The 13,281-nt window shown below is 39.4% G+C and overlaps 1 protein-coding gene across 1 annotated transcript; it reads left to right on the forward strand.

Annotated features, from left to right (window-relative positions):
• The first annotated feature begins 4,879 nt into the window (after positions 1–4,879).
• Positions 4,880–11,181, forward strand: LOC119335431 (DEAD-box ATP-dependent RNA helicase 12). Its single transcript, XM_037607567.1, has 10 exons — positions 4,880–5,394; positions 5,910–5,970; positions 6,063–6,297; positions 6,900–7,138; positions 7,757–8,008; positions 8,097–8,277; positions 9,732–9,820; positions 10,343–10,416; positions 10,526–10,685; positions 10,780–11,181. The coding sequence occupies exons 1-9, from the start codon at positions 5,027–5,029 to the stop codon at positions 10,602–10,604; spliced, it is 1,578 nt and encodes a 525-aa protein (XP_037463464.1). The 5' UTR covers positions 4,880–5,026; the 3' UTR covers positions 10,605–10,685; positions 10,780–11,181.
• Positions 11,182–13,281: the final 2,100 nt, after the last annotated feature.

Consider the following 13,281-nt stretch of genomic DNA (forward strand, 5'->3'; position numbering starts at 1 on the left):
TGTGAGTAGTTTACTTCAGACCTTCGGGTCCATAGCTAGTAGCTAGATGGCTTCTTCTCTCTTTTTGGATCTCAATACAATGTTCTCCCCCTCTCTCGTGGAGATCTATTCGATGTAATCTTCTTTTTGCGGTGTGTTTGTTGAGACCGATGAATTGTGGGTTTATGATCCAGTATTATCTATGGAAAATATTTGATTCTTCTCTGAATTCTTTTATGTATGATTGAGTTATCTTTGCAAGTCTCTTCGAATTATCCTTTTTGGTTTGGCCAACTAGATTGGTAGTTCTTGCAATGGGAGAAGTGCTTAGCTTTGGGTTCAATCTTGCGGTGTCCTTTCCCAGTGACAGAAGGGGCAGCAAGGCACGTATTGTATTGTTGCCATCGAGGATAACAAGATGGTTTTTTATCATATTGCATGAATTTATCCCTCTACATCATGTCATCTTGCTTACGGCGTTACTCTGTTTTTAACTTAATACTCTAGATGCATGCTGGATAGCGGTCGATGAGTGGAGTAATAGTAGTAGATGCAGAATCATTTCGATCTACTTGTTTTGGACGTGATGCCTATATACATGATCATTGCCTAGATATACTCATAACTATGCTCAATTCTGTCAATTGCTCAACAGTAATTTGTTCACCCACCGTAGAATACTTATGCTCTTGAGAGAAGCCACCAGTGAAACCTATGGCCCCCGGGTCTATTCTCATCATATCAATCTATATCACTTTATTTACTTGCTTTGTTTTACTTTGCCTTTTACTTTTTACTTTGCATCTACGTATCAAAAATACCAAAAATATTATCTCTATCAGATCTCACTCTCATAAGTGACCGTGAAGGGATTGACAACCCCTAAGCATTGGTTGCGAGTTGCTATCGTTTTGTGTAGGTACGAGGGACTTGTGCATGGTCTCCTACTGGATTGATACCTTGGTTCTCAAAAACTAAGGGAAATACTTATGCTACTTTGCTGCATCATCCTCTCCTCTTCGAGGAAATCCAACGCAGTGCTCAAGAGGTAGCAGTAGCTCACCACCGGGGTGCGTAATTCCTTCATTGGCTTGTTGGACGGTGATAGGTTGGATGAGACTTATCATGCAATCGAGTTAGTTTTCTTAGGGCTTGTCCCTAGTATCCACTATGTTCTGAGATTGATGTTGTTATGACTTTGCTATGCTTAATGCTTGTCACTGGGCCCGATTGCCATGATTTCATATCTGAACCCTTTATGTTTTCATGAATATATTTGTGTTCTTGATCCTATCTTGCAAATTGTATGAACCTATTACCTATTATGATCCACATAACAAGGTGACAATAATTAGGATTCTCTCCAATGATTACCGTAGTTTGAGGAGTTTATGTGTTCACTATGTGTTAATGCTTTGTTCTGGTTCTCTATTAAAAGGAGACCTTAATATCCCTTAGATTTCCTTATGAACCCCGCTGCCACGGGAGGGTAGGACAAAAGATGTCATCCAATTTCTTATTATAAGCACGTATGACTATATTCGGAATACATGCCTACATTGCATTGATGAATTGGAGCTAGTTCTATGTCGCCCTAGGTTATTACTCTTACATGATGAATGTCGTTCAAGATAATTATTCATCACTGATCCAATGCTTGTGACTTTCACACATTGATATTTAAGTTAGTTTTGTTGTTCCTGATGTTACAATCGCTATAAAACTGCTACTATTACTGTTGTTATTGCTACTGTTACCATTACTATTAAACTATCATACTGCTGTGCTACTGATCACTTTGCCGCAAATATTTAGTTATCCAGGTGTGGTTGAATTGACAACTCAACTGCTAATACTTGCAAATATTCTTTGGCTCACCTTGTGTCGAATCAATAAATTTTGGTTCAATACTCTATCCTCAAAAACTATTGTGATCCCCTATACTTGTGGGTTATCACCCATCTTAGGTCTCCTACCTCGAGATATGCCGGATTTAGCACCGACATCTAGGGTTAGAAAGATGATTCTGTAGTTGTCATTTGAACGGAGGGCGAAGACAATATATTACCTACTTCATGTCATCATGCTTATTGTAGTACTTTGTTTTCACTTAATACTTTAAGATGCATGATGTATAGTGGTCTTGGATGGAGTATTAGCTATAGATGTAGTTGGATAATGGTCTGTAGATTTACGAAGGTGATACTCATGTACTAATTATGCCATGGATATTTATACTCATAAAAACTGCAATTTAATTTATTTACCATACTTTGCTTTCTTTTGAAGAGAGCCCACTAGTGAACCTATGGAACCTGATCCACTTTTTCCTATAAAACTTTCAATCTTAATCAGCTTTATTTTTAATTCATTGTTTCTTTTTTACTTTTCTGTTGCAATCAAAAATCCCATTCATTTGCGTTTAATCCTTTGTAACTAGCAAGCTAGTGAGATTGACAACCTCACGAGTCATGCTTGGGCCTAAGAAAGTTTTTTATTTGTGTGTGCAGGTATTGATCATTGGTTGTGGTTCTTAAGCTCCCGTTGGTTCGATAAACCATGAGGTCACCTGAGGGAAACTGTGGTTTACTACTCCCATCCGTTCCTCAATATAAGTCTTTTTAGAGATTCCAATATGGACTACATACAGAGCAAAACGACTGAACCTACACTATAAAATATGTGCATATACATTTGTATTTAGTCCATATTGAAATCTCTAAAAAGACTTACATTTAGGAACAGAGGGAATACAAACCCTTGCACTTAGGCCCTGAGCACCTTCATAGTTGCGAGGAAGCAAGCCTTTTGCTTGTGTCGTTTCCGGGGAGTTTCATCACGAAAATAGGTCCTACACTCCTTTGCTTTTACTTTATTGTTTTATATTTTGCTTAGTTACCTTTTGTTGCTTGTTATTTCGCTTTTCTGCTTTCTCAAAACTCAAAAACACACACAATTTTTTTAGCAAGTAATTACTTTTATTTTAAGCTTGAAAAGATGTCTACTAGACCTCAAAATAGTAAACTTTGTGATTTTGCAAGTGGTAATAACAATAACTTTATTAGTACACCAATTGCTCCACCAGCCACAAGTGTGGAATCTTATGAAATCAAACTTGCTTTGCTGAACTTGGTAATGAAAGAACAATTCTCGCGTTCTTACAGTGAAGATGTTGCCTCTCATCTTAAATAATTTTGTTGATATATGCGATATGAAAAATTATAAGGAAGTAGATGAGGTTAAGTTAAAACTTTTCCCTTTTTCATTACGAGCAAAGGCTAGGAATGGTTTATATCTTTGCCTAGAAATAATATTGATTCTTGGACTAAATGTAAGGTGATTTTATTGGTCAATATTATCCTCCCGCTAAAATCATACAATTAAGGAATGTTATCATGAATTTTAAACAAATTGAGCATGAGCATGTAGCCCAAGTCCGGGAAAGGTTAAAATCAACAACTAAGATTTGTCCTACACATGGTTTAAGTGAGTGGATGATTATACAAAAATTCTATGCTGGTCTCAACTATATCTCTAGAAATCTTCTGTACTCGGTTGCAAGTGGTACATTTACGGCTACTATTTGAGGAATATGTTGAGAAGAGCTCCAACTGGTAAGAAGGTAAAATATGTTGAGAAGATATTTTGTTTTGAATGATAAAATTGACATGATTCTTTCTATGATTGCTTCTAAACATGGATGTTAGGGATGTTTCTCTTGGTGGTAATAATGAGCAAGTGGATGTTTCTCTGTTGGCTCGTGGTGATGTTAAGGATGTTCTCTTGTTGCACTTGTTCAACAAAATAATGAGCAAGTGGATGTTAACTTTATTAATAAACAACCTTGCTAATAATGCTAGTAGGAACTTTGGTGGTAATAATAATTATGCTAGACCTTATCCTCAAAATAATTTTGAGAATTCTTATGGTAACAAAAATGTACCTTTTGAATAAGAGAGTGTTATTTAAGGACTTTATTGCCACTCAACAAGATTTTAACAATCTTGTTGGCATCCCCTAGAAAAAACAATCCTGGTAGCAATAAACTGGACAAGCTAGAAAATGGGATGCTTAAGCTTGATACTTTGATCCATGATGTTGAAATACTTACGGTTAAAGCTTTGCCCAAATATGACATGCCTGAATCTCTTAAATCCATTTAAGTCGTTCTTGATAATAATGACATGATGGTTGTCATGCTTGGAGCTAGACGTAAGAGAGAACAAATAAAAAAGAGGTTACATAAATCTGTATGAAATATAGCAAGACACGACCTTTAAATAAAATCATATTAGTTGTATACTCCTTCCGTCCAAATTAGGACAGAGGGAGTATAAAACAGATTAATTTGACCTTAAATTAACTGGAAATTATTTGAATTTAAAAGCCTCTAAGATTCTCGTCATCTTCTTGGGACGTTGATGTTAGGACTTCTCATCGTGTGGGGAGATTTCAGTGCCCAGTGCTTCAGATCTATTCAAGGGATCAACAACGATGACTGTTGTTTCAAGGTGTTGGTCCTTAGGGCCACGTGTGCGCAAACTTATTGACTGATATCGGCAAGGTCTAGCCGGTTCCGATAGAGGAGCGACGGCAACGAGGCGTCGACGGCTCGTTTTGACGACAGTAGTGGTCGTTCGGCGGTCTTGAACTCTTAATATAATTTTTATTATGTTTAAGTTGCCTCGTGTTTTCGATGAATTTTGATAATATATAGATCTGAATCCTAAAAAAAAAGCCTCCAAGACTAAGTTTTTTTTGGTGATGGTAGCCTCCAAGACTAAGTTCGAACATCAAGCCCAGGAGACAGTTTTCTGATTGAAAATTTCCGAGAAATGGATGCTAACCATGCAGCAACCCCCCTCATCAGACAGAAAAATATCCGCCTCCTCCCGAGGTCTACATTTCGAAACCGAGCACTTCTGGATCGGATCCACCGCGTCCAAAGCCCAAAAGCGAAACCCACGCCCTCCGAAAGGGGCAAACCGTCGGAACCCTAGATCCGTCGCGCCTGGTCGCCCCCAGCTCCAAAACCCTAGATCCCGCCATGCACCACCCGAGGGCCCGGTACCCGCCCGGCTACGACTACGGCGGCGGTGGCCGCGGCGGTAACGGCGGCGGCGGCGGCGGCGGTGGAGGAGGTGGCGGCGGGAACCAAAACTACTACGGCGGCCGAAACCCGCATCCCCAGCACCACGATTACCAGCAGCAGCAGCAGCAGCACGCGCAGAGGAACTCGTTCCCGCAGCAGCAGCAGCAGCAGCACGCGCAGAGGAACTCGTTCTCGCAGCAACAGCAGCAGCAGCATCAGCAACAACAGCATCAGCAGTGGCTGCGGCGGGACCAGGCCGCGGCCCAGGCTTCAGGAGAGGGTGCGGCCAGGACGGTGGCGCGACTCGACGCGGTGGACACGAGGTACGGGCCATTTACACACAGTTTCCGCATGGCCCTTCGCCAAACGCTACTTATTGCCGATTGATAGGGTTTGTGTCGCCCGGATGCGATTTTCTTGTGGTCGCGGAAGTGGGGTGGGGTTGCGGGTGGTGGTGGGGGTGGGGGAAGAGGAGCTATTTCATGATTAGATCATGTCCTTGTAGACAAGGCAGTGCTCTGCTTAAGTTGTATGGCTGCAAGAGGCTTAACTCTTCCTCTGTATACACTGTTAACTGAATAAGCTGAATAAGCAACTACCCACTGGGTTGCAAGCTCATTTGCTCTATTACAATCGATTGCTTCCTGGTTGGATGCACTTTATTTATGCAAGCACGCTGTGTTTTCATCTTGGTTCACCATTGCTGGTGTTCCATACTTCTCTGCAGCATCGCATCGATTCATTTGTTTGTCATGCCGTATGAAACTGGCCTAGCAATGCTTTGCCTTTACGGGAATTAGTTGTCACCTTTAACGTGATATTCTTTTGGGTGTTCCAGCTCTCAAGATTGGAAGGCACAGTTGAATATTCCAGCTCCAGATACTCGTTTTAGGACAGAGGTGAGTACTAATGACACCATGGAATTTCAGTCTCAGCAAGATGTCAGGTGTACTGATGTTCTATTCTGCAATATGTTTGGTGCTTTACTTAGGATGTTACTGCAACGAAAGGCAATGAGTTTGAAGATTATTTTTTGAAACGTGAGCTACTTATGGGAATATATGAGAAGGGATTTGAAAGGCCATCTCCTATTCAAGAAGAAAGCATTCCAATTGCTCTAACTGGAAGTGATATTCTTGCAAGAGCGAAAAACGGCACCGGGAAGACTGCTGCATTTTGCATTCCAGCACTCGAAAAGATTGACCCAGAGAAAAATGCCATACAAGGTGAACTTGCCACTTCTACTGTTTCATTTACAAGAAATCATCTAATCCATACTGTTTCAATTTAACGTTAGCAGTACAATTAACAGTTGGTTGAAAGGTTATCCCATATTTCTGGTTACGTTGATGTGATTTATAACGTGCATCCATCTTCTACCACACGACCATTTTTGTGACTAGCATTCAAGCCGATGCATTATTTATGCCAAATAGCACACTTCCTGTGCGCGCATTCAATGAGTTAAATTAGTGCGAACTTCTGAAAAATTGTTGTGTTGATATTATTTTTAACGCATCTACTGGTAGAAATTGCTGAGAGTATTAGGTATGGAGCTCAATTTAATTTTTTGGACATGCAAAGTATTTGTGTTCTAGTGTTCTCTTACTGAAATATGTAATCAAACTATAAACTGTGATGCAACAACCGTTTACCTTCTTAGCTGATGATCCCTTCCTCCCTCCTCGAAGCCTTCGTTAAGGATAATGTTTGTGTGGTGCCAATTTGTGTTCACATCGTATTAAGATAATTGTTATGTTTCCATGTACTTTACTTTACATACTGTTTGTTAACTTAACTCTGTTCTATCCATGGATTTCTTCTTTAGTTGTTATATTGGTACCAACAAGGGAACTAGCTCTGCAGACTTCACAAGTTTGCAAAGAGCTTGGAAAATACCTGAATATTGAAGTTATGGTTAGTACTGGAGGAACCAGCTTGAAGGACGACATCATGCGTTTGTACCAACCTGTTCATTTACTCGCCGGGACACCTGGCCGTATACTAGATCTTACCAAGAAGGGCATTTGTATGCTGAACGAATGTTCAATGCTCATCATGGACGAGGTATCATTAGAGAAACACACAATTCAGATTCTGTTTTTGTTGACCATGTTTACATCACAGTAGTCAGGCCAAGTCAAGTATGTTAGTTTTGTTGGGCTATTTATCTTCAATTGATGTCGCTTCTTCTCACTTAATTGACCTCAAGTCATGCTACTTTATTCAAATTGATCTTAAGTCATGTCACTTTAATGTCTAGCATCATATAATGTTAGAGCTGTCTTGGAAAAAGTGAGAACTCTTTCCTGTATCTTCTCTTATTTTTTCTGATGCTGTACATGTCTGTTCCCTTCCTAATGTTGTGCTAAATCAAAATCACACACATTTACTAATCTGCTGGTCTAAATGTTGTCAAATACTGTAGCTTTTTGTCTTCTTGGAGCAGTTGTGGTCTTTGTTTTTCTTATTTGCTGATTGATGTCTGTAACTCATGCTCGCTTGTGTAAATCATGCATTTATAGTTTTTAGATGATTGAATCATGTACTATCACATATTTTTAGTTACTTTTTGTTTTGTAAGGATTATCTTGTACAGATCTCTGGGAAAGTCATCAATGAATGTAACATGTCTGATACTTATCTTCCAAAAGTATAATATGACTTCCTTTCATTGAAATGCAGGCAGACAAGCTGTTAGCTCCTGAGTTTCAGCCTTCCGTGGAGCAACTCATTCGTTACCTTCCAGCTAGTCGGCAACTATTGCTGTTTTCTGCAACCTTTCCTGTAACTGTCAAGGATTTTAAGCAGAAGTACCTACCTAGACCTTATGTTATTAATCTGATGGATGAACTAACACTGAAAGGAATCACACAATACTATGCCTTCGTAGAAGAAAGGCAAAAGGTTCATTGTCTGAACACGCTTTTTTCAAAGGTACATGATACAACAAAACTTGTTATTTGTCGTTTCCTGTACATATCGAGAGACTGAAACATTTCCTTTTTTTTGTTCTCACCGCCAGCTTCAAATAAATCAGTCTATTATATTCTGCAACTCTGTTAATAGAGTCGAGCTACTGGCAAAGAAAATCACTGAGCTTGGCTATTCGTGCTTCTACATTCATGCTAAAATGTTGCAAGACCACCGAAACCGGGTGTTTCATGATTTTCGGAATGGTGCTTGCAGAAACCTTGTTTGCACAGGTTCTTCTCCACCTTTTGCCTTGATCAAAATTTCCACTGTTAGGAAATACTCTGAATCATCTGTTATCTTCCGGATTACTCTTGGACCTGAATATCCAGCGACGTCAGTTTTTTAGGCGTGGCAATCGAGCATTTTTCATGGCAAGTTGTGTTCGCCGAGGATGGCAAGTTTAGTTGGCAGGCGTGGCAAATCTGCCTCAGTTCATTTTTTGCCAGGAAAATTGCCGTGCTTGCAAACTAAATTTGCTATCCTCGCGTCAATATAAATTGCCATGAAAAAACGTTCGATTTGCCATCTCTAAAAATTCAGAGTCAGATTTTTAGCATTTCTGTTATTCTTTTATGCACTTTCTGATTTCTTCTTAGTTGTCTTCCTATGAATCATTTACTTTCTTTTCACTACGTAAGCATATCCGAGTTCCTCTTTTATTATTATATCTCACCGCGGGTAAATCGTAATCATTAGGCCTCCAAAGCATGCCTTTGGTGAATTAAAGAAGTTCTGAACACATTAAAGTGAACTTGTAATTTGTTTTTCTCAGCTCATCTAGTCTTGAACCAAGACTTTAGACTACTCTTGTAGTCTTTCTTTGCACTAGAATTTGTAATTTGTCTTTTGTCTCTTGTTGTTTAAGAATTTAGCCTTCTCTTGTAGTCTTGTTTGTTCTACAAATCTTCTAAATAGACCACCATATATCATCCTCAGTTTACTAACTAGAGTGCTATTAATACTTTCTGCATTTTATCTAAATTGTTGACTTGAGCTTGAAGATGGTTGGAAGGACTAGGTGGGATTATACTCCCTTCATTCCTAAATATTTGTCTTTCTAGAGATTTCAACAAGTGATTACATACGGAGCAAAATGAGTGAATCTACACTCTAAAATATGTCTATATACATCCGTATGTGGTACTTCATTTGAAATCTCTAAAAAGACAAATATTTAGGAACGGAGGGAGTAGTAGTTATTGCTGAGTTGAGCAAATATCAAAGGAATACTTGAATAACTTGTTAGCCTGATTTGTATAAATAGAGTTATACTATCTGCGACATAAAATAAATAAATAAAGAGAAATAAAAATCTAGACTATCGGATTAGACCATAATTTAAGTAGCGCGCTATGTCTGCGTTATAGCTCTGCTATAGTGTTTGGAGGGGCCTCACGCTAAACGCATCGTGTACAACTTAGCGTCATTTAGCACGCCATAGAGTTAATTTAGCTCCAAACGTAGAATGCCATAGCCTGCTATTTAAAACTATGTATTAGACATAGCAGGGATGAAGCTATCTATGTCTAAAATATTCTTTAGAAAACTGCATACGCTCATCATGGTATGGGTTGCCTAAATTTGAATTTCTACATATCATACAATGCTAAATGCATTGCTATTTTACACTTTATTTGTGGGAAATGCTATGAAGAACTTCTCTCAAGAAATTATTTGATTGCAGATCTTTTTACTAGAGGAATTGACATTCAAGCTGTTAATGTTGTCATCAATTTTGACTTCCCCAAGACTGCTGAAACATATTTGCATAGGGTAAGTTGTTTATTTGCATCATGCATGGTTTCAGCACAGCAGTTTTATATGTTTGGGTCACTCAGTTTTGCAGTATAAAGATCTTTGATGTGTTTTCTGAAGCGAATTGTTTCAATGCATCTGTACCTGATCCAGTAGTTTTTCCTATTGCTTGGCTAACTTTAGCAGAACACTGGAAAGCTAACTCAGCTGTTCAACCTCGGTTCTTATGGATGTTGGGAATTCCTTCCATTTGTTTGCACTCACACACACCACCACCACCATCACCAGAACAAAACCTTTTGGAAATTGCGGAGTCGTTTTACTGATGACACTGACAAAGCTTTGTGGTTAATGCTGAAAACATGTCTAGCATGTATTTTCATGTCACCAGTGCTTTATTTGCTAGTGCTTTTCTTTATTTATTATATATTATTTGAACTAATAGGCTTCAGTAGTCTTGAGTTTCTAAACCGGTTGGCGCCCTGATACTTGTTATAACTTGATTCATTTAAAAGTTCCACTCCTTTGACATTTTCCTAGGTTGGTCGTTCTGGAAGATTTGGACACCTTGGTTTGGCGGTGAACTTAATCACTTATGAGGACCGTTTCAACATGTAAGGATACTTTGCTAAAGTGGCTTGTTAGGATATTTCGAAACAAAGACAAGTTCTTTTCTACTAATCTACCAAGGTTTCTGAACTGTTTGTTTTCTTCTGTTTGCAGGTATAGGATTGAGCAAGAACTTGGGACAGAAATAAAAACAATACCTCCACAGATTGACCTGGCGGAGTATTGCCAATGATCAGTTTAACAGTTTTAGAAGCATATCTTTTATGAAAACATCATTAGGCAAATATACCAGATGTACATAGCACCTCATCAAGTAAGAACCCGATGCTAGAATGTTGCTTTTTAAAACTGCATACTTGCATAGTGACTGTTCTGGATGAGGGCTGATTCCCATATCATACATGCAGGGTTTTATTTGGTGCCTTGGTGATGCATCCAAGCTTCTATTTCCATCAGTGGAGCGAGCGTTCTCTGCTGGCACCGGTGCTAATCATTCGACTGTGGAGATGCACATTCGGCTGCTTTGAGATTCAAGAACTATTGGCAACCCAAACATTATTTCTTGCTGCATGCATCTGCCCAGGATTGCCTTGCATTTGTTTTCTAGTTTCTGTTCTGGTTGTGTCATGCTGGGATTCTGTTGCTTGAGATTGTACCATCATATTGCGGCATTTCTCTCATTTTACTTTACTTCATTCTGTTCGTACAAATAGCTATATTTCCTGTACTTGATTCCTTTTGTGTTAATTTCGGTTCTCTATGTAGACCATTAACCTCAATTATTTTCCTTGTATTCTCAATATTTGTCTTCTCGGTGTTGCAGTTGTACATGCTTCTGTTTAATCCATTATTGCAAAGTCACAATCAAAGCCAATGTTTAAAGTAGAAATTCAGAACTTGTAACCTGGCTGATTTCAATCAATTTGTTGTTTTTAGGAATTTAATACTTGTGAGTTTTTAAATGGCATGCCTCACAGCGTCAAACAGGTGCAACGTGATACTTATCTATTTGATGAACCAGACAGGTGCAACGTGATACTTCCATCTGCCTCACAGCGTCATTCTTGTTTCTTTTAGATGTCATGATGAACGGTTTATTCGTCCTAAATAAACGGTTTATTGTATTATGACTCTGGCCATGTTCATAAATTTACTTTAATCTGACAACGGAGTCGTTTTGATAGTGGTCATTTGATTACATCAGAAGGGATGCCTTCAAACCGCCAGGCAACATGAAGAAATAGGAAAAAAAATCGTCAGAATAACGATATAGTTTACAAAGAGTGGACCCATCACACCACCATGTGATTGCAACGAGAAGTACTCCCTAAATTTGAACTAATACCACGGCACTTATTTTAGAAGGTAGGGGGTATTATTATTAGGCTCATTTTGGAACAAGGATTGTTTGGCAACAAATGGCCCACTGTGGAACAAAGGATTATTGGGCGAACAAATGTAGGAGAAACCCAGGATAGAAATGTTTTCTCCCATGTAATTTCTGACTCGCATTTTCATATTTCTATACTTTTCGCCCTTCGTTATCTTTGTCGTAATTCCCATAAGAAAGAAGATCTTTGTTGCAATTCGCTAACCTTCTCGGTTCAATTCATGTTGCTTTAAGATCAAGCATTTGTTCTCCTATGGCCATATGTTTATGCTGCCCAACGTCCAGCACGAACCTCGTGTCCGTGTCAGATTCTATTCATGCCATGGAATGTGAAAACCACTCAATGTTTCCCGAGAAAACTAAATTTAGATACCACGGAATGTCAAAGCCACTCTTGTGTGGCACTTGAATTTGCGGTGTATCTGTGCTCCCAGGAAAACTATTTTAGAAGTTCTTTTAGTTTTATCATCACAAGACGCATTTTACATAGCTTTGTTTCCCTTTAATTAAACATTTTCCTAGGGTTTGCTAGAGAGAAGGCCATAGGAGGTTCACTTGTCTCCCCTCAGCATGCGGGCTCCCCTGGCCTCTGCCTCCCGCAGCGGTAGGAGGATAAGGGAACCGTAGATATGAGCACCGCTATGTCTCATAGGGTTTTCGAGTTTATCACCACAGGTGAAGTTAGGGCAGCGATGGTGATGGGAATAATGGAGCTTTGGCTTTACCAATGTCATTATCCTTCCTCTTAGTGACGTCAACGAGTCGGAGGATGAAGTCGATTGTCGGTCACTCGGTCTGGCGTAATTAGCGTTTGTTCTTAGTGGTGGCATATTGTGAAAGGGTCGCAACATGTTTTTCTCTCCTTTTCCATATCCATCCCTGTAGCAGCTAGATACGGCTCGTCAGGGAACTTTTGAGGTTTGTGTCCTCTTCTTTGTTTTGCGAGTTGAGATTATTTTGTGGGCCCTCCTTGGTGTTGGCTTCTTCGGCATGACGATCTATCTAGTTTGCTTTGTCAGCGTTTGCACCTCTACATCAATGAATTCCCTGTCGTCACTTCTTTAAACTCATGTGTTTCAACAAGATGACGACCTAGAGGCAGCACGACGCACCACTATTGGGTGTGGAAGGAAGCCAATGCTGATTTCTTCAAGAACTTGCCTGCAATTTTTCATTCCTATAAGGACTAATTTTATCTAATATATGGCCTTCGGTTCTTTTGAAAGAAAAAAACAACCACTGCAATTTAAATCCGAACTCGTTCTACACCTTGAGAATAGAAAACAAACTCAGTTTTATTTTAAACTAACACATATCATGATTGCGCGTATGCATGTGCAAGTTAGAATATTTTTTTCCTTATTTTCACCATAAATTTCGGAGTCGTTCCCAGTTTTGTTTTTTCTTTCGATGAAGCGCATCCAATGTTTTCTCAGTTGTACCCCACTGCCCGGACCCCGACGGAGCTCGCGAAAACGGGGCCAAACTGCAAAAGGTACCGCGGCTTGCCATTCAAACC

This window comes from Triticum dicoccoides, chromosome 1B, assembly GCF_002162155.2.
Source record: "Triticum dicoccoides isolate Atlit2015 ecotype Zavitan chromosome 1B, WEW_v2.0, whole genome shotgun sequence".
NCBI classification, from domain to species: Eukaryota; Viridiplantae; Streptophyta; class Magnoliopsida; order Poales; family Poaceae; genus Triticum; species Triticum dicoccoides.

Excerpts from the sequence above, each read along its gene's own strand:
- LOC119335431 (XM_037607567.1), top strand. The coding sequence starts at position 5,027 with ATGCACCACCCGAGGGCCCGGTACCCGCCCGGCTACGACTACGGCGGC. Across the intron at positions 5,971-6,062 it reads ATACTCGTTTTAGGACAGAG|GATGTTACTGCAACGAAAGG; the intron begins GTGAGTACTAAT and ends TGCTTTACTTAG. Across the intron at positions 8,278-9,731 it reads CAGAAACCTTGTTTGCACAG|ATCTTTTTACTAGAGGAATT; the intron begins GTTCTTCTCCAC and ends ATTTGATTGCAG.